We start from the raw sequence: 22,368 nt of genomic DNA, 5'->3' as shown, positions 1-22,368 counted from the left end.
CCAATTATTACCGAAGGCGTAAATCTTCCCACATTTTCAATAATCCACAGAGCATTACTATTTCATAGTATTTTTTCCAACATTCAACAGCCTCTGCCGCAGATGGATCTTCTTTAATATTGCTCTGATACTCGATGAGCTCAACGCGTTTGTTTTTGTATTTCTCCAAAGTTTTTTTAAAACGCTGGGCAATAGGGCCAGGTATGGTTCCATCCTGTATGTCACACCACCTGAAAAGTATCAGTACAGTTACAAGGTTTCTTATCAATAAAATGCTCAATAATTTTAAAAACTGTACTTACAAATTAATTCTTTCTTCAATAAGAGCAGTGTAATTCTCACAACTTTCTTCATCATCCCAGTCTCTCCAAAGAAAATCATAAAAAAACCTACAATAAACCAAATTAAGATGATAGTAATAAAGAAAAACCACCATCGTGTTTAGAATTTTAAATATTCTGATGACAAATTATGCATATAAATCTCAATTCTCATGAAAAATATTTTAAAATGACCTTCCAGTGAACCAAAAATGAGAAGAAACTTTCAATATTAGATAATCTGGGCTTTATTTTAGATACTGCAGATAGGAAGATAATGTTTCTGGAAGTGGTAATGTAAAATTCACTTTAAAATTTTCATAGTCATAGTTTTGACTATGATTTTGTTCAACAAAGATATAATATGTAAGATCTAACAAAATTTGTAGGTAGAACGTTAGAAAAACAAAAACATACCAAAATATCCTTTATTTTGTTTATGAATAGCTTCCCTAACTGCATCCACTTATAAGAAGCAATCATAATATGGTTGATGACATCTAGTATTCGTAATGTCTTACATCTAACAAGTGAAGTTTAATATATTTAAGATACTTACATAGGAATGGAAGTTTCTAGAATTTTTAAAAATTTACTCTAAAATGCAAGATTTTTTAAAAAGCAAACTTTTCATTACTCATATATACTACTTCTGCAAATAAATGTAACTAAAAGTTTTACAAGTGTATTATGTTAATTAAAAATGCACAGCCTGAGCTGGAGATTTAGCTCAGTTGGTAGAGTGCTTGACTCACATGCACAGGGCCCTGGGTTCAATCACCACCACCAAAAAAAAAGGATAGCCTCATGAGGTGGCACATGCCTGGTAGTCCTAGCACTCTAAGAGGCTAAGGTGAGAGGACCTTTGAGACCAGGAGTTTCATACCAGGCTGGGCAACACAGGAAGATCCGATTTTTTTAAAAGAGGAAATTTAATCCATCAGTCAGTAAAAATTAAATTAATAAATATTTACAAAGTGCTTATATGAGCAAAGCTTACACATTAAATCAATTGTTGAATATCCTAATTTTAATTTTCAGAAGTAGAAAGTCCTATTACCTTACAACTTCCAAAGCCAGAGCAACATCATGTATATTAGCATCTTGTCCTTCAACAGGATACACTTCCAAGAGAGGGACACTATGCTCCAGTTCCTCCAAAATCTCATCAACCAAATCCCGTGGAATATTTGCAATGTTGGAAGAAAAGGGCTCAGCCACCGAAACAGTAACTTTGAAACAAGATGATGAATTTGGTTGTGGTTTACAAGTTACCTAAGATAAATATTATAAAATGTGTAATTCCAAATACAAGTAGACTACAATTTCATTCTCATATGTGAGCTAATTATAAAGTTTCTTTTAATTTTTTGACTTCTCTAACAACATATAAGAAAAACTGTAAATAAATATTAAATAACAGGGTTTTTTGTTATTTTTAGTTATACATGACAGTAGAATGTATTTTGACATATTATACACACATGGAGTATAACCTCTCATTCTTGTGGTTGTACATGATGTGGAGTTTCAATGGCTATGTATTCATATATGAACATAGGAAAGTTATTACGTCTGATTAATTCTATTGTCTTTCCTATTCCCATCCTCCCTCCCTTCCCTTCATTCCCCTTTGTCTAATCTCATGAACTTCTATTTTTTACCCCCACTCCCTATTGTGTGTTAGCATCTACATTATCAAAGAGAATATTCGCCTTTGGAGTTTTGCAACTGGATTATTTCACTTAGCATGATAGTCTCCAGTTCCATCCATTTACCAGTAAATGCCATTATTTTATTCTTCTTTATGGCCAAGTAATATTTCATTGTGTATATGTACCACATTTTCTTTACGCATTCATCTATTGAAGGGTACTAGCTTGGTTCCATAGGTTAGCTATTCTGAATTGAGCTGCAGTAAACACTGATGTGCACAAATGGCTATAGCATGCTGATTTTAAGTACTTTGGGTATATACCAAGGAGTGGGATAACTGGGTCAAATGGTCGTTCCATTTCAAGTTTAAATAACAGTTTTTCAAACTCTACTTCTTAAACACATGAGATGTGAAATTTCACGCAAGGAATTTCACATCTCTTCCTACATTATTTACTGTATTTCTAGGTTTGAGTTGCTAGACTTCTGTATTTCATACAGCAGTAACAAAAAAAATTTTAATTCTGCCACAAAATCAAGTTTAAAAATACTTACTTTCTATATTAAATCAATTGTGAAAGAAAGGCCATCAGATTTTTATAAAAGTAGGACATTTATTATTATATTATTATTATTATTATTCAGGCTGAATAAATTAATCTTCGTGAACAATATGCTATGCTGTGTTTGTCTTATTTCACCACCGTACAGAGATACCTCCGGCACTGGTCTGAAAATCTGTACTGGAGACATCACTGTATCGTGATGAGGTAAGATGAATAAGCAGGTCTAGCGAGTGTTACACAATCCATATGTGTGGCAATGACCATTTACATATAAGAAATATTTTCAAATCAGTGAAAAAATATTTCAAATATTTTCAAACCCAAGCTTTGAAATACAAATTTTATAACCTACTAAATAGAAATTCTATTCTTTAAAGCAGTAAAGGGACAGAAAAAAGCTAGGAGTGGCATTTCAATACATATTATATCCCATAAGTATTTACCACCACTACTCATCAAATAAAAATTTACTTTAAAAAAGAATTTCTTGACCGTCTTCCACCAGCCTCTTATTCCTGCCCCTCAGAGACAACCATTTTCTATTCTTCTGGCTGATCATTTTGACATGAATTTATTAATATTTTTAAAGTTGTTGATAGTCCTCTATTTATTTGTATGCAGTGCTGAGAACTGAACCGAGAGCCTCCCACATGCCAGGCAAGTGCACTACCACAGAGTCTCAATGCCAGCCCTGACATTTATTTAAATTATATACATCTATCGATACATTTGTAGTTTTGATTTGTTTTCGTGTTTGGCATTATATATTGATTTCCCTTTCTGAAAAATAAGAATTCAATTGTCTCATTTCTCACCCACATAGACCCACATTCTCTTGGCTTTTCCATCCACCAATTTGATTATATCTTAATATTTAACACTTAATATACTGGAAAAGTATTAAAAGACAAAATTGCACAAATCTAATTTTACAATTTTTTAAATTATAAGTTGTTCAAAACATTACAAAGCTCTTGACATATCATATTTCATACATTTGATTCAAGTGGGTTATGAACTCCCATTTTTACCCCGTATACAGATTGCAGAATCACATCGGTTACACATCCACGTTTTTACATACTGCCATACTAGTGTCTGTTGTATTCTGCTGCCTTTCCTATCCTCTACTATCTCCCCTCCTCTCCCCTCCCCTCCCATCTTCTCTCTCTACCCCATCTACTGTAATTCATTTCTCTTTTTTTCCCCTTTCCCCTCACCTCCTCTTATATGTAATTTTGTATAACAATGAGGGTCTCCTTCCATTTCCATGCAATTTCCCTTCTCTCTCCCTTTCCCTCCCACCTCTCTTTTACAAATCTTAAATGGCTTTATTTGTGATTCTAGAATCAGGGAGCAGTCTGGACCACATTGTTCATAGTGTCCGACCCCCACCACTAGGGCAGGTTACATTGATAGAGAAAAGGAAGAGACTTAAATAAAATGAAGCCAGGCCCCGTGCCGTGGCGCATGCCTGTAATCCCAGCTACTTCAGAGGCTGAGATGGGGATCACCAAGTTCAAGGTCAGCCTGGACAATTTGGTGAGACCCTGTTACAAAAATTGGAAAGCACTAGAGATGTAGTTTAATGGTAAAATGCCCCTGGATTCAGTCCTCAGTACCAATAAATGAATACAAATAAAAAATTTTAAAAATGGGAAAAAGAGACAGCCTGATTCATTTGCTTAATTTTCTATATGCCTTTCACTAATCTGACCCCAGATTCCTTAAATTGTATAAATCTCTTCTTGGTGTGTTCAGACTCAGTAAGTTTGTGTTTGAAATGAAATACTGGTTTTGTTTTTCTTCAGTGCTCTGACTAGTTCCAACACGAGCTGTGTGTCTGCCAGGCACACAGCTGCTGTCTTGTCACTGTCACTCTGGGAACCCCCTTAGCTTCTCTTACATCCGCCTCTGCCTTCTGAATCGGATGCCTTCAGGTTTCTTGGTGGACTCCCTTGACTTCAGACAACATTCACTGACCTCCTGAGGAACCGTAGGTAGGGCTTGACTTTTGAGCCTAACATTCAAAAATGTCTTTTCCCTCCCTAGTCATCTTAAAAGTATGGCTAGGCACAGAATATATTTTCAGAACCTTTTAAAATTAAGAATTACTGTTGAGAAGTCCAATGCCATTCTTCCTGTCGATTCTTTACATGAATCTATTTTATTGGAATCTTCTGTCTCTAGTATTCTCAAAATTCCCTTTGTACTGAAAATTCAGGTGCTCTTTTTTTTTTTTGTAATGCTGGGGATTGAACTCAGGGCCTAAGTCATACTAGATATTTTTCATTTTTGTAAATTTTGAGACAGCCTCTCAAAAAATTCCCCAGGCTGGCCTTGAACTTGAGATTCGTGCCTCAGCCTCCTGAGTTGCTGGGATTATAGGCATATACCACCAGCCTTATCTTTTCTTTATATGTCTGTTATTGAGTTTTTAAATACCTATTTTTTCCTTTTTCTCTATCATTTCTGTTTTTTCCAAATGTCTCCTTTTATGTTGGTTTTGACCAATATGAACATTTCCTCAAATATCTGATGACCTGAATATGAGCTCATATTTAGTAGCAGAACACCACACAGGTGATTGGAGGGTCCTTGTATTTGGGTAAACAACCCCCCGAGTGTCTCCCCGTGGGGTGGCCTGCCTGGATCTTCCCGTGGGAATGCCACTGCATATCATCATTCAGTCTTTGGTTTTGGTCTGATCATCTGAGTTCCAAACTTCATGCCTGGAGGGATCTGCCTTAGCTGCCAGCATCCTAGCAGATGACTGAGGTCGAAGGCGGAGGATCCAAGATTCAGTACCAGTATACCTTCCTCTCAGTGGGGTACTCCCCCAACCCTGCTTCTCAAAGCTGATTTCTTAAATCTAGAAATTTATGTCTTTTGCCAAATTGGGGGAATTTTCAGCCATTATTTCTTCAGATATATATATATATATATATATATATATATATATATATTTAATCTCCCTACCCACATTTCATTTTCTTCTGAGACTCTGAAGACATCATTGTTTAGTCTTTTGTCACAGTCCAGCAAATCCCTGAGGTTCTGTTCAATTTTTTTTTTCCCAGCCTGTTTTCTCTCTGGTGTTCAGATTTGGTAATTTCTATTTTTTTATTTGTTCTTTTTAGATATACATGAATTTTGACATATCATACATGGGGTAGGTAATTTCTATCAAGTTTTCATTAATTAATGAACTTGATAATGGTTTCCTCTGTCTTTATTATTTTTGGTTTTTCTTTCCTACCACTGTTAGTATTTCCAGGCTGTCACTCCTCAGTCGAACATGTATGAAGCCAAAAGAAAACACAAACGACTCACCACCTTGTCATTCCTTGGGTCATGGGGTCCCTAGCCAACTGTTCTTGTATTTGTTTTAATTAATGAACTTGATAATGGGGTATGTAGAGGTACTCAGTGGGAGGAATGGGAAAATCTGTCCATCCCTTCTTCCTAGAAGTCCCTGTTTCTTAAATAGTCTTTCAACCAGTTCTTAACTCCATCTTCAATCCCACTTCCAAGTCTTAAGAACAAATTTGTGAGCCTTTCGGGATTATGAAATGTAAATAAGGTGGTGTTTTGTTGATGAACCCAGCCTAATTCCATCTTAAGACTGGGAGTCATCTTGTCACAAAGTCATGAAAAGTTAATTTCTGTTTTACTATAAATTACTGAGATTTCTAAACTTGTTTGGGATTCCTGACCATGCTCTGAACTCACCCATGCCTACATCTTCTTGACCAGATAACAACCCTCTCTAAAACCTCAGTGGCACCTGATAAATTCTGATGTTGGGATCTGAATTTATCATGCCATGTAGATCATTAATCTGCTGTCTGCCCTTGTATTACGTCTGCCAAAACCCCATTAGATATAAGTTCCCAAGACATCTCCCGTTTGTAACTTTTTGTGCTATATAAACCTTTTTTTCCCTGAGAGGTGGGCTACTCTCTAGCCCGGGTTTGGGAGAGACAGTCGCTGGCCAGCTTTTGTGTACACATTACAATCTTGCTTTAATTTGATTTAAACTGGTGTCGGTGGTCTTTTCTTTGTGTTGTGGTTCAACTATGTGTGTGTGTGTGGGTGGGGGGGGGTGCTGGGAATTGTGGTGCCTGCTAGGTAAGTGCTCTGCCACTGAGCTACATCCCCAGCCACAATTCCACTTCTTAGCTCTATTAATTCTGCTGTTTATCTGCTTTGCACTTTCTAAATCTTGTTGCCACTGTCTTCTTTCCCATTCTTTTGTCCTTAATTTGGTGGAAGACTCTACAGACAAATAAAAGACACTACAAATTTTCAGAAGGAAAAAAAATATAGACATTGGCAAAGGACTGATGACATTGGCTTCTCAACTAGAAACACTGGAAGCTTGAAGACAACAGAATGACATTTTCCAAATTCTGAGCATTAAATCAAACCTAGAATTCATATAACCAAAAGATCAAATACACATGAAGTTACCAAAAAGGCATTTTTAGGCAAACAAAATGCAACTAATTTTATCCGCTTTGTACTCTTAACTCATGAAGTCAGCAGAATAAGATCCACAGCCAAAATGAAAGAAAACAAAGACTGGAAATCTGGGGAATAGATCATAACCTAAACTATTCACCAAATGAGAATGGTGAAAGAAACTCTTAGAATGTGATGAAGGAGCACTGGGCGGCTCCCAGCAGGTCCACAGATCTCCAGTCCAGACTAACTCACAAGAATGCAAAAGCTGAAGACAAAACCAGTAGTTTGACCATACTGAGAAGACTTCCATAATCGGGGAAGAGGTTTGGGATAAAATAGTGAGGAGTATGTAGAAGACAACACAATAAAAGGAAGGTTATTATTGACTCTAGGAAAAATGTTTTAAAATACCTAATAAATGACCTGCCATTATGCACAACTACAATGCACCAATAAAAAACATGGAAAAAAGGGGCTGGAGTTGTGGCTTAGTGGTAGAGCACTTGCCTAGCATGTGTGAGGCACTGAGTTTGATTCTCGGCACCACATATAAATAAATGAATAAAATAAAGGTCCAACAATATCTAAAAATATTTTTAAAATATTTTTTTAAAACATGGAAAAATATCTAGGAAATGAAAAATCATAGGGTACTGCATAGTTTACCTGTGAAATGTTTACATTTTAATAATAAGATAAATTGTGATTATCTAATCAAATCAAAATCCCTGCATAATGGGGCTGGGGTTTTGGTTCAGTGGTAGAACGCTTGCCTAGCATGTATGAGGCATTGGGTTCAATCCTCAGCACCACATATAAATAAATGAATGAAGTCGATCAACATCTAAAAAAACATTTTAAAAAAATCCCTACATAAATATTTTTTGGGGGGCTGGGGTTGTGGCTCAGTGGTAGAGCCCTTGCCTAGTATGTGTGAGGCACTGAGTTTGATTCTCAGCACCACATATAGATAAATGAATAAAATAAAGGTCCATCAACAACTAAAAAAAAATATCTTTTTTAAAAAAAGGCACAAGAATCCACTACTGGAGTTGAGAGTATGTGTTGGGAGCAACAAATGGATCATTGCTTTGAACTCCGTAGCCTTGAGCAGCTGGACTGCCCCTTTGGGATTCTCTCAGTACAATGGAGCCCGTCTGCAGGTGGCCACTGTTAACGGGGCAGATTCCATGCCTGGTTTGATAGTTTGAATTCAGATGTCTGTTGCCCTGGGGTGAAAGAAATATGGGCACACCGAAGGGCCTTGAGGCACCAGCTGTCTGGATCTAGAAGACGACATTGGGTGAAGAAGAACCCTTCCTGACCAGAAATACCTTTGATGTATTTCTCTTTAGATAAAGAATTTGTAGGCCTTTTTCCTTTGTTAGAGGAATCAGACCCATCAGGTCTGATCCACCCACCAGACCCCTGCTTTTGAAACTAGTTTTTCTGTCTTTTATCTTTCTTTCTAAATATTTCTTCAGACTCTTAATTTCCCAGCCAGTTCACCCCTCTCTTTAGTTGACTGATCCCTCGATGCGCTGGACGTCGAAAGAAGTATGGAAATAACCAGGATGCAAAATGTGAGTGTGGAGGCAAGCTCAAGTGACTACCTCTGTCGTCAGAACTCAGAGCAAAAGCAGCAAAACAACTGCTTTCAGAATTCATTACACATCTCCATATCAAAGATTCTCTGTGCCTCAACAAGGAATATAAATAAAATTCTAAAGCATGATGACAAAATACCAGGGATGGGAGGGTAGGTCTACAAAAAAGGTTACTGATGGTGACTTGTATATACTGTTTGTAAACAATTTTAATATCAACTGTGATTCCATCACCAGAGATCACCACCTTTTGTGCTCTGTCTTTTTGGTAGTGCCAGGGATATAACTAACCCAGGCCCTTGCATATGCTAGGCAAGCCCTCTACCACTGAGCTACATCCCCAGACTCCCTTTTCTCTCTTTTCTAAGTCACTAGAAGTTATTTTGCTAACTTAAGTCAGTTTTTGCTGGTTCGAGATGGGTATGAGATGATAGCAGGCTGGTAACTCCTGGACTCAGGAATCCTCCTGCCTCAGCCTCCTCACTGCTGGTCCTACAGGTACCCACCCCTCACCCCGCTGTCATATATGTTGTATGACTACATAATATTCTACTTTGAGGGCTGGGGTTGTGGCTCAATGGTAGAGCACTCGCCTAGCATGGGCAAAGCCCTGGATTTGATCCTCAGCACCACATAAAAACAAATAAATAAAACAAAAGTATTGTGTCCAACTACAAAACAAATATAAAAAAAAAAATTCTACCTTGAGTAGAGATCATCATTCATTTGGTACAGATCTTATTAAGAAACTTGTTATGGTATTTACCATTTTTTAATTTTATAAATATTGCTTAATTCTTAATATGTATATCTTTTTCTGTATTTCTGATTCCCGTAGAATAAATTTTTAGAAATCAAATGAACTATTTTAAAGTTTTTGATGTATCTTGCCAAAATGTTTTCAACAGAGGTTAAAAAAAAAACAGTTTCCTTAATTTCTGGACCACTTTATACCCAAATTTAAGGGTATGCTAAATTCCCATCCAATACAGTATTATATTTCCAAATTTTTTGCTAATTGAATGAATCTGCCCTAGGAAGACTAATGGACCCCAAAGATGTCCATGGCCTAATCTATGGGACCTGTGATTATGTCACCTTACAAAAGGGACTTTGCAGGCATGATTACTGCTAAGAACAATGAGATGGAGAGGTTATCCTGGATAACCTAAGGAGGTCCAATTTAATCACAAAAGTTCTTTAAGAGGGGAGCAACTTCTGAGGTCAGCCAGGGCCCAGAGAACAATGGGACCCCTCTCTGGGCCTTCTAACTCTGGTGAGTCACCCGATCTGCCAATCAGGGAGATGGAGAGGACCCTAGAGAACATGAAGCCAATCAGTGCACATTTGGCAGAGAGGAGGGTTATTAGAGAGGAAATGTCTCTGATTCTTCCAAGAGAAGCTACATATGGCCAGCAGGACCCTGACCCATCTTAGCAGATGGTACCACTGGTAGAGAAAAGCTAAGGAGCCAAGAGGCTTCACACACATCCCCAAGAGTGATTTCTGAGGAATCTCAGCTGACTCTTAAGAGTAGACAGGAACAAAGTCAGTTTTGACCAACTTGATCAACACATGATAGGAGAGTATAGCCTAAGCTATACAGTCCTAAATGGACACTTAAAAGGAAAAACAATGTGGTTTTTTTTTTTTAATGTAACTTAAGATATACACTTATGTCAGCTCTACCAATAGTAAGTAAAGTTGGAGGCTACAGAGGAAGGGTTCTTGGTTCCTAATAATAATGGCACAGAGGACTCTAGAGTTACAAGTTTGTCCTAAGTTGATATGAGCCTGATCTCATGGACCTACACACCTTCCTAACCTCTTACACATTGATAAACTTGATCTGTTTTTCGTTGATATGATTATGAGTTATTGTCTTTATGGTTTTCAAAGACTGGCTATAATACTAATTGCTTTTGTGCTGTTTACAAAAAAGTAATGCGTTGCTGTCTTGTTTATTGTTGTCTTGGCATGATCCCTGCTCTATGTCTAGTCCTTGTCCAGTCACCTGCCATCTGCCACTGTGGACCTTTGGACTGTTTTGATGCTGAATACCCTTAACTGTCCACACTCCACCTGATAGAGAACAAGGACTTCACCCTCTTTCAATAGAAAGCATCTTCGAGATGTCGTTGCCCATTTTTCCATAGAGATGGAATATAGAAATTGACAGTGGGGAAATGTAACAGGGGTCTACTTTGTGCTTTGAATATAGACCTTGCTGCTCTGCCACTGCAATTTATTTTTATTTATTTATTTATTTATTTATTTATTTATTTATTTTAGAGAGAAAGAGAGAGAGAATTTTTTTTTAATATTTGTTTTTCAGTTTTCAGCGGACACAACATCTTTATTTGTATGTGGTGCTGAGGATCGAACCCAGTGCTGCGCGCATGCCAGGCGAGCGCGCTACTGCTTGAACCACATCCCCAGCCCTGCAATTTATTTTTAAAATGGGCATGTTTAGGGGCTGGGATTGTGGGTCAGTGGTAGAGNCTGGGGATGTAACTCAGTGGTAGAGCACATGCTTACCATGTGCTCTGGTTTAATCTTTAGTCACACACACACACACACACACACACACACCCCACAAAGGAAAGAAACAAGAAAAAGGTGGGAGGAGTGGTTTCCACCCTGCAGAGAACAGAGGGATGCCACATGAGGACCTTGAAGAACAAGGCGGCCAGGAGCCACAGAGTGCAGGCAGCTCCTAAAGGCTGGAAAACCTAAGGAAACAGGACTCCCAGAGCCTCAGAAAAGTGCACAGTCCGGCCTTACACCTTGATTCAATCCAGTTAAGCCCGTGCCACATTCTGACCCAAAGAATTTAAGATAATAAATTTATATTATTTAATCCACCAAGTCTGTGGTAGTTTGTTGAGGCAGCAATAGAAAAATATTAGAGTAACTAAAAAACAAAACAAAAAAAAATATGACAGATTGGGATCCATAGGAATAAATTATTGTGGCTTCAGAAGCACGTTGGGTGACACTGCTGACTCTTCAGCTCAAGTAAGAATAAAGAAGTCAAGGCACATAAAACAGCAGTCTGAATTGTGCAGCATTATCTCAAGAGGTCTCAACAGCTCATCTTGTTTCACTACCACATAATTAAAAGAATTAGAACTCGCCAACATACTATCTGCTTTTCCCTATGCCCTCTCTTTTACGTGTGTGTGTGTGTGTGTGTGTGTATTTTTTACTGGGGATTGAACCCAGTGGCTCTACCATGGAGCTACATTCCTAGTCCCCGTTTCCTGAAGCACATTCTCCTCTTATTTTATCCAGATGAAGAAAGTGAGAGAAACTATAAAAAATCCAGGAAAGGAGTGTTCAGAATCTGAGATGAGCAAACCTCCAAGCAGCAGTACAGTATTATTGGAAAATTAATTCCAAGACTCTTTTGTATTCTTTTGTAATCTCTATGACTGGAAACATGCCACTCTTTATCTGCAAAACTGCCACTAACTTACTTTTCCAAAGAACAGGTATTTTTAAATTGTTTTCAAGTACTGTCTGGTGTCAGGAGTTTTAGTTTTTCTTGTGACTCGATCTACAGATTTGAAATATCTACCTGGACTGCCCAGAGCAGCGCTTATAAATCAACCTAACATAAGATCTCTTCTGAAAAAAAAAAGAAATATCTACCTGGGCAGGGGTACCAGTTGTAATTATAAATAGTAATTTTGATACAAAGACAATTGACCTTTAAGAAAATCAAACTTACAATAGAAAATATGCCACAATGTTTAGCTTATAGACCTAACAGGGCAGAATCTTAGACGACAGTTTTACACATTGATTGTTATTTACTAAAAAAGGTATTTTTCAAAGGAAAAAAATCTCAAACTTTGCCAATAGTCTTTGGTTATTGTTTTTTTTATTGGTGCATTATAATTATACATAATAGTTGAATTCATTGTTACACATTCATACATTCACAAAATATAACAATATAATTAGATCGGTTTTGTTCCATGGTACCTCCTTTTCCCTCCCCGTTAACTAAAATGACAATTTCATTTACAGCTGAATAAAACTCCATTGTGTGTATACAACACATTTTCTTTATCGACTCATCCATTAATAGATACCTAGGCTGATTCAATAATTTAAATTATGCCAACATTTTTTGGATCCATTTTTCTTTCCTCCTCTGAACTAACTAACCTCATAATTCAATCAATGAAGATTAAAGGAAACAATGGGCCAAGTTTGTTAAGGCTAAATTACCAAATTTTCAAGATTATTTTTGCTGTTTTTATGTTATTGGAGCAACTGGACTAGGCTAATAAATATTGTCTAATACTATTGGATTCCACTTAATTATAACTGTTTACAAGAAAACCCTTATCTTCTTTTTAAATCTTAACTTGCTTAGAAACTTAAAACCAAAGTAAACTTGTGTAAATCTCAAACTCCCAAATTAATAGTCATATTTCAGTCTTTGAAAGGACAGATAATTTCAGAATTCAAAGAACAAAGATGAAGTAAAATTATTTACCTCCACCAGTATACCAACATAAGGGATAGACATTTCTTCATATTTCACAAAGAATAACTCAGGATTAGTCTTCCAGACTCCAAGCCATTTGTCTTTTATTTTTAACTTTTCTGATAGGTATTTACTCATAGCCTCATCAGCATCTTCTGCCTAAGAAAAGAAAAAAATATATGAAATTACAAGTATATAACAAATATTTTGACTCCTACTTAAAAATGGGGAATCAATATCCTCTTAAATAGTAATAAGTGTAAAAAATTTATAGATTTTTTTATTGAAACTATATTTAATGGAAAGTATCATAAACCTTAAAAAATTGAAATAAATTTAAGAGATCTCACTGGGCACAGTAATTCAGAGATGGGCTATCTACATTTTTATTTTGGGTCCTCAAGTCATTTGTTTTATTAATCCACTGAGTAGAAGGAATGCAATTACACATATTAAAACATAGCAATTAGATTTTAAAACAGAGAAATTATTTATGACCTAAATATTTACGTCATATTCAGAGCTGGGCATGGTGGCACACACCTGTAAACCCAACCACCAAGGAGGCTGAGGCAGGAGGATCTCTAGTTAAAGGCCAGCATCAGCAACTTATCAAGGCCCTGTCTCTAAAAATAAAAAGGACTGAAGATGTAGTTTAGTATTAAAGCACCTCTGAGTTCAATGCCCAATCCTTCTGCCCCTTCCAAAATAAAGAAAACATATTCAATTCATAAAAATTTAAAATAGCACACCATTTTATAAAATAAATGAGCATCAGGCATGCAATAAATGCCCTTTTGATTTTTTTAAACTGAAATTCAGCTACTTCAAGTGTGATAATCTAAGCTAGTATAAAACTCAGTCCATAGACCCTGTCTGATTAATGACACAAAAATTTATGTAAATATCTTTCTATTGCCTTTAACAGACTTGACCTTTTCCAACCCTCAAGTCAATATCAGATGTAAGTTGGTTATTTGCAGTCCTAGTTTTACCATAATGGTGCCTTTAAAATAAAAATTTCTTCTGATTATAAAATATGGTAAAGTTTCTGGAAAATAAAAAAAAAAATCATCCCTAATTCTGGCAGTCAAAGATAACTGGTATGGGTATTTTGGTGTATTTCTTTCAATATTTTAAGTAGTTTTAAAAGTGTAGGTGGACATAATACCTTTATTTTTATTTATTTTACTTTTTTATATGGTGCTGAGAATTGAATCCAATGCCTCACACATGGGAGATGAGCCCTCCACCACTGAGCCACAACCCCAGCTCTCTTTCAGTACTTTTTCTATGTATATATCTACCCATCCATTTGGAAATGTTCTGTTTTGTCTTGTTCTTCTTCTTCTTCTTTTAAAGCAATTCATTCTACAATTCTTGAAAACAGTTTTTACAGCTGTATGGTTTTCCATTATATGAAGCCACTGTAAATTTTTTTTTTAACTATTGTTGGAAATTGAGTTTCTATTTTTAAAATTTTATAATATCACCGCAGTGAGTATACTTGCATTCAAATTCTTCTCCTGTAACTCCAATATATATATGATATATCACATATATATCGCACATATATATTTAACATACCATTTTTGCTCTACTTGGTGTTGACAGGTATTTTCTTTGCAAAACACGGTGGAAAAGTCAAGTAAACCTCACCTTTATGAGCTTAATTTACTGTCAACTGAAAATAATCAGGGTGTGCCTGGGATGTAGGCCAGGACTCGCAGACGCCCGCGCACCCGGGCTGTCCCTGGAGCCGTCGGTCCAGTCCCCTGGGACGGTCGGGCGCCCTCTGGGAGGCGGGCGTTCCTTTGCCAGGCGCAGGCGCTCCGCGGTCCGCTCGGCCCGGCCGCCTGACTCACCTTACAGCCCAGTAGCACCTGGTCGCAGTACAGCGCCACCTTCTCGTCCCGCCACATGCCCCTCATGGGGGACGCAAAGACGGCGGGCAGCGGCTGCGCCTCCTCCGCGTCCTCCTCGGGCGCCGACAGGAGGGGCTCCTCCTCCTCCTCNNNNGTGCCCCCGACTCGCGCTGCCCACAGCCGGGTGGGCACCCACCCCACCCTGGCTCGCAGACCCTGCCAGCCCCGATTCCCTGCCCGGGCCGGTGTTTCTTAGGGTCACACTTGTTTCAGGGTGATTGTGTCACCCTCCAAGTCACCCTGACTTAACCAGTGCGCCACCTATCTACACACCTATCTGCACAAACGCAACCTGAACGAAGATTGTTTTTATGCTGGGAGGCGAAAGTGACTGGAACCCTCTGGTTATTACTAGACAACGCCAGTGAAAGATCCAGCCTACCTCGGTTTCCCTGCATTTATTTATTCACAGGGTTCCCAAACAAGATGTCCTTTGCATTTAAATCAGGACGTTTGCTTTTTTGTCAAGATGTAGTGATGCCGAGCAGAACAAGTTAGTCTGTTTTCTTGTCTCTGTTGAGCTGCTCAAAAATTCTCACATGAAATAGTACATTATGTAAGTGTTCAACTGGACACAAATGTCAATGTCCAGCTGGGAATAATGTGTGCAAACAATCTCACAATGAAAGTCTGCCCAAGATAGCATATTTCCGAAAACAACAGAGACTACTCATTTCTGGTAGTTTACCGTGGAATGCACGCTGGGGCTGAGAGCAACCCAGAGCGCTGGGAAAACACCTGCAAGCCTTCTCAATCATCTGGAAGAACACTGTGTTAAACTCCAAGTTTATTTTGAGGAAAACATTAGTGTTAATATCTTGTTGCTGTAGTTCAGGGAGTAACTACAAGCTGCATCATGTTTTGACTCTAAATTTATTCTTTTTGTCAGGAGTCCTGGACTTTGAAAAAAAAAATTATACCTAACTATATAGATTTCACTCACCAAAACTAAGATCTATTACTCTAGTGTTCCTTAAACAAATAGTTTGTTTGGGGGGCTGGGGATGTTGCTTAGTGGCAGAGTGCTTGCCTAGCATGCACCAAGCCATGGGTTCAGTCCCTGCTACTGAAAAAAAAAAGAAACTATATCTATATCTAACTAACTAGTTAGATATGTACACGGAGTTGATATATATATGAACTTCTCTTGACAGATAAAATTTCCAGTTATCCTGAAATTTGAGTTTTGAAAGAGAATTACATTATAGGAATCTAAGGCAGGGGCAAAATGGGGGTGGAATGGGGTAAACATTCCAGGCAGAGAGTAATTAGTGGTTTTACAGAGAGATAAAAGAACTTGGTCTAGGTGGATTGGTATAACTGAACTAGAAAGAACAAATTGGGACAAAATTTCAGGTTGGCAAGCTATGCAAAAGCTGGATCACAGAGGGTTATACATATGATGTTAAGAAGTTGAATTGTAAGCCAGGTGTGGTGGCGCACACCTGTAATCTCAGTGGCTAGGAAGTCCAAGGCAGGAGTATGGCAAGATCAAAGCCAGCCTCAGCAATTTAGTGAGGCCCTAAGCAACTTAGTGAGACCCTGTCTCTTAATAAAAAATTGAAGGGCTGGGGATGTGGCTCAGAGGTTAAGTGCCCCTGGGTTCTATCCTTGGTACCAAAAAAACAAGAACAAGAAACAGTTGAATTCTAGTCATATTGATAAACTCCATTATTCAACGTTGTGTTCCACTCCCGACTCCATTACTCTCAGTATCCATTCTCATATTGACCAGTCCATTCCGTGTATAGTCCTGTTCCCTCCCTAGCCAACCCAGCAGTTCCCTGGCTACCTTACCCTCTTTATCAGACTGGTGGCCAGAGGTAGATCCTCAGGCATAATGGCATGTGGTCTTCAGAGGCAGCTGCTGTGCCTCACCTTTAAGCATGGCGGATATTAGCCTCTTGCAGGGAGAAATGAGCTCAAAGTTTCAGGAAAATCTAAGGATTGGATATTTTCAAGTGCATCAATCAAGATGTCCCCAGACCATCTCAGCACCCATTTCTTCACCATTAGAATCTGACTTTGGTGTAGCAGTCCTGTTCAGGCTAAGTGCTTATCCTTCCCTGAAACAATATTATCCATATTAAAACCTAGAACTCAGTTTTTTTTTACCTGTTAGCAGGAAATAGGTATTTTTATGTGTTAAAATGTAAGTCTTCTTCAGGGCTGAGGTTGTGGCTCAGCGGTAGAGTGCCTACCTATCACGTGCAAGGCCCCGGTTTCGATCCTCAGCTCCACATAAAAAATAAATAAAAGTATTGTGTCTAACTACAACTAAAAAGTAAATATTTAGAACAAAGTAAATATTCTGACTTTCACAAGTCTCTTTAAATTGGCAATTAATCACTTAAACCTTCTTTTGCTTTTGCCAGTGACTCAATAAGACCCAGCAAGAGCCATTTGATTTCATAGTCCTTATAGCAACAGCTACTCCCACAGAGCTTTCCACACTCCTGAAATACTACAGCACCTACATGTTCCCTTTCCTTTCACTAACCATGAGGTAAGAACTTCACCTGCATAATACGTATTCTATAGAAAAATGTCAGGATCCTCACTTGACAGCTGGCTGCAAGGCCGTCCAGCTCCAACATATAATCTACTTCCACACCAACTGTTTTAGGATGGGTTTCCCAGGAAACAGACTCTAAAGCAATGATTTGCAAGAAGAGGATTTGGAGGAGTGCTTTTGAGAATCTCACCTGCAAAGGAACAAGAGATACAGGAATAGGCGGAGAAAGTTGTGGAAGTTATTTATAAATGTGAAGCATTTGTCACAGTTTTCAGGCATTCTCACTGGGAGCTCTGAACTGGAATGACTCTTTGGAGTTCTCCTACACTAGCTCCAGGAGGAGGTTTTTGCATCTTTATATCTGCCAGTCATTAGATATGGGCTGCCTGCAGAGAAGATGAGTTACCTTGTTCATCAGTTCCCATCCGCTAAAGGCTCCTCCCAGAGAGGGATTCTGTGAGCGCCTTTAACAATCTACCATCCCAGCAGTCAGGAAGGTGAATATCTTCGTTCTAAAAAGAATACTGGGGCACCACAGCACTGTAAGCAGTTATCAGACCTGGGATATGAGAGGGATTAGAACTTGGCAAAAAGTATATTTAATGCTGACTTAGCATCTGAGCTCTTGGCCTGGAAGCCAGGGTTAGTATGAGCCTTTGAGATTACCATCTGGAAGCCAACCCATATTAGGTTTGGATATTGACAAAAACTAGGCCACTATACTAGACTGCAAAGTGTTAGTCCCCCCTCCCCCATCCGTTAGGTTGGGGCTCAAGTAAATAAAGGATGGAGACATATAAAGAACTTGAAAGCCTGACTGAATGTTTTGATAGCTGGTCTCATTTGGATTCATGTCTTTGAACATTCTTTTCCTCCAGTGCTTTTTCTCAGTTCATTTCCTTGCTGAAATTACATTGTATCATTATATCAAAAGCATTAACTCACTGGTCATGGTCACTCAGACCTGTAATTTCAGAGGTTCGGGAGGCTGAGGCAGGAGGATCCTGAGTTCAAAGCCAGCCTCAGCAAAAGCAAGGTGCTAAGCAACTCGGTGCGACTCTGATTCTAAATAAAATACAAGACAGGGTTTGGAATGTAGCTCAATGGTCAAGTGCCCCTGAGTTCAATCCCTGGTACCAAAAAAAAAAAAAAAAAAAAAAAACCTCTGGTCAGCCAGCCTTGGGTCGATGGCCTATGGTGTAACCATAAAGTTTCTTTTAAGGCCTTGCTTTCTTTGCCTGTAAAATGGGACTTAAATGGCAGTATTGTGCTAATGAGTTTTGTGTATACTCAATGTCTAGCATGGTGCCTGACGTTTGATAGGAATGCCACCAGAGCAATCCTCACATTTTATTAGCAATTCTAATGAGCAAGCCCTCAGTGCTATTGGCACGGGAGGGGGCATTTCCTCTCTTTTGCCTTGGAGATTTCCCCTTCTACCAGCTCTTCCTTGCCATTCAAGTGGAAGATGCACGAGCTTGCTAGTTGCATGGGGCATAGGTGGAAAGGGTGGGCTGCTGCTGGCCTTGAGTGGGCATTAGGGCTCAGATTGGCCTACAAGCAACATGAGACTCTTGAGTCCCTGCAGCTGTGGGATAGTTTGCACATTGGGTTTTTGTGGCCAAAACCTCCCGGTCTGGACAGGCGTGGTGGCCCACTCCTGTAATCCCAATGGCTAAGGTGGCTGAGGCAAGAGGATCGCAAGTTCAAAGCCAGCCTCAACAATAGCAAGGCACTAAGCAACTCAGTGAGACCCTGTCTCTAAATAAAATACAAAGCAGCTGGGGATGTGGCTCAGTGATCAAGTGCCCCTTAGTTTGAGTTCAATCCCTGGTACCCCCCAAAACAAACAAACAACACCCTCCTGGTCTGGCCTTGTTTCTCAGAAGGCTCTTGATTGGGAAGCTGTGTTTTCGCTGAATTGAATGTAAGAATTCTAAGGCCCTGGAAGTCTTTATCTCTTGTTTCAGGGATCTGACCAGTAGCCACTGTCCTACCTTGCTCGCACTGTTTTCTTCACATGGCGTGCCCTTCCTGTGTGTTTCCACCCGTAAGAATTCTTCTGGGCCAGCTTCCAATACATGGCCCTAATCAAAATTAACTTTTCCCTCCTCCGTGTTCTTAGAGTGTTCTTAGAGCAGGCTGGAAACACTTCTACTGCAGGGACATTCATATTTTTTATCCCCAATACTTAACACAATGCTTGGAATTTAACTGGTGAAAGTTTTAAGCAGTGGATAACAATAGGGCACAATAAGTACCAAAAATTCTTTTTCAACTTTTTAAAAAAAATCTTTATTTTGTTTATTTATTTTTATGTGGTGCTGAGGATCAAACCTGGTGCCTTACACGTGTGAAGCAAGTGCTCTGCCACTGAGCCACAACCCCAGCCCTCTTTTTCAACTTCTGGATAGAAATGTACATCTGTTCTTCTCCTACCAGATCGTTACCTTCTTGACAGGTATCAAGTTCTGCTCAGGGCTGTCACATCACAGCGTGTCAACATATGTATACTAAATTCTACAGTTCAGTGTGTATATATTGGGGGAAGGAGGTATCTGGTGGAGCTCTGATTAAATCCATAGACTGTCTGCAACATAGAGATGGTACAAGTTACAAAACCTTATTCAAAACTCAGAACTCATTATTGTTACCAGAAAAAATATTTCTGATGAAAACTTCTTTTCTTCCTAGTTCACTGCGAAGCAAAAAGTAGGCTTGTAAATTTTTTTCACCCTGCAGTTCCCTGGTGAATGTGTAACTCTTCAAGATCTTTTTTCCTTTAGAAGGAAATAGTAAGACTCTGATAAGTAATAACAGTTGACCCTATGAAAAACAAAAACAAGTAAACAAATCCCAAAAGAAATAACTAGATGAGTCTGGCATTTCAGATATCTACCTAGACACAGAATTTCCTTACTATAGGGACTCAAGGTCAGGAGCAATCAGATCCACTTGATGTGGATCTATCCAGGACCAGAGTGTTGTATAACTAGATCTGGAATTGGGGAGTATCCTGGAGAATTGGCGAGTATCCTGGGCCTGGAGGATAACCTCTCCTTTTGTCCTCTGATGACCACCCAAATGGCTTTTGGTAAAGAGTTAGGATCAGAATTAAGAGAAACTGAAGGATCCTACCAACAATAAGCTTGAGTGTTCACAGAGGAGAAAGGAGAACAACAGTTAATTTAATTTACAAATGTGTATGGAGCACCTACTCTGCTGGTATGGTATTTGGTGTTGGTGGTATAGCAGAACATAAAATGCTCTGAGCTTGTCTTCCTGTTGGGGAGATAATAAATGTATGTATTTTTAGAAGCCCATAAAATTTTGAAGAAAATGGAAACATGTATCACCCCAAAATTTGCATGTAAAATCCCAGTGGGTCAAAAGGCCAAGGCAGGAGGATCTCAAGTTCAAAGCCAACCTCAGCAATTTAGTGAGGCCCTAAGCAACTCAGTGAGACCCTGTCTCTAAATAAAACACAAAAAAGGGCTACGGATGTGGCTCAGTGGTTGAGTGTCCCTGAGTTCAATCCCTGGTATCTATCCCCCCTCAAAAAAAACTTGCACGTGAATATTTGTAGCAACATTATTAATAATAACTCCCAATCAAAAAAGAACCTAAACATCCATCAACTGACAAAGAGATTGGTAAAAAAAAATGTGGCATAGTCATACAACAGGATATTATTTGGTCATAAAAAGGAATATCGATACATTCTATAACACAGCCAAACTTGGAAAACATGTCAAGTAAGAAAAGTCAGTCCCAAATGCCCACATAATATATAATTCAATTTATATGAAATGTCTGGAACAGACAAACAAAAATAGATTAATGGTTGACTAAGGCTATTGAGTAGTGAGGAGGGAGGAGGGACAGAGTGTGGGAAGAAATGAGAGATGATAACTAGAGAGCATTGAGTAGTGTGCTTGACCTATGAGCCTTATGTCTCAATTTGAAAAGCTAAATGTATAGTATTGTTGAATGGTGCTGAGAGCCATGCAGAAGGATAAAAATGCAGAGGGGGTGGAGCAGAGCAGGAATGAGGGAGTTGCTTTGGAGGGTGGGCCTGGGAATAACAATTTTTATGTAGAGTAGGGAGGGGAAGCTCTCACCCACAAGGTGACATTTAAATGAAGATGGGAAGGAGTTTCAGAGAAAGTCTTGGACTTGGACAGCTCCAAGTAAAGTATTTTTCCATCAGCAAATGGTTCCCAAAGGGCAGTTCAGTTATCAGGGACATAGGCAAATAAGGAGTAACTACAGTTTTATAAAGTAAATGCCAACTAACAACTTATTTCCATCGTTCTCTATGTGGCAAAGACCTAAGGAAGTTTTCCGACGTTGGCTGGAAAACACTAAATGAGTATACCTGAAGATCTAGGAATTTTCAAGTTTTGTATGGTGGAGATTTGGTTTTCATTATTTTGCAGGTACACACAAGAGGATGCTGTGAATTCACTTATTTTTCTGTTTCCTCAATGGAACAGACAAATAAGTATCAACAAACATTCCGGCCAGTAATTTATTCTCTAATAATTTATTTTTCTCTCTTGGGACACTATTTTTTTCCTCCTCCCCTATTGGACGTTGACCTTATAAATAACACCATGTTGGCAAGTAGAGGGACCAGCTCTCTGCAGCATGTATCTCCTGACTTTGGCCAGAGGAGGGCACTGGAGAGCTTTGGCTGGCGCGGCCGGATCCCCAAGGGCTGGGCGGGGCTGAAGCTTTCCTGCGCCCCAGCAGCTCCCCAGCCGACAGAGCAGCGCCTTGCCGGGGGACAAGCTCGGACGCATCTCTAA

General features: G+C 38.9%; 1 protein-coding gene across 1 annotated transcript in view; it reads right to left on the bottom strand.

The window, feature by feature from the left end:
* Nucleotides 1–16,930, bottom strand: part of Shcbp1l (SHC binding and spindle associated 1 like) — a 35,624-nt gene extending 18,694 nt beyond the window's left edge. The window contains exons 1-6 of the mRNA XM_015491613.2: nucleotides 16,921–16,930; nucleotides 14,983–15,215; nucleotides 13,127–13,276; nucleotides 1,381–1,595; nucleotides 303–389; nucleotides 12–230 (exon numbers count right to left, since the gene is read on the bottom strand). Of these exons, the coding sequence (XP_015347099.1) occupies nucleotides 12–230; nucleotides 303–389; nucleotides 1,381–1,595; nucleotides 13,127–13,276; nucleotides 14,983–15,215; nucleotides 16,921–16,930 (914 nt within the window). The remainder of the gene's footprint in view (nucleotides 1–11; nucleotides 231–302; nucleotides 390–1,380; nucleotides 1,596–13,126; nucleotides 13,277–14,982; nucleotides 15,216–16,920) is intronic.
* Nucleotides 16,931–22,368: the final 5,438 nt, after the last annotated feature.

The sequence above is a fragment of the Marmota marmota genome, unplaced genomic scaffold (genome assembly GCF_001458135.2).
Source record: "Marmota marmota marmota unplaced genomic scaffold, marMar, whole genome shotgun sequence".
Taxonomy (NCBI): Eukaryota; Metazoa; Chordata; class Mammalia; order Rodentia; family Sciuridae; genus Marmota; species Marmota marmota.
The sequence above is the reverse complement of the archived record's forward strand: the minus strand, read 5'-3'. Positions and strand labels throughout refer to the sequence as shown.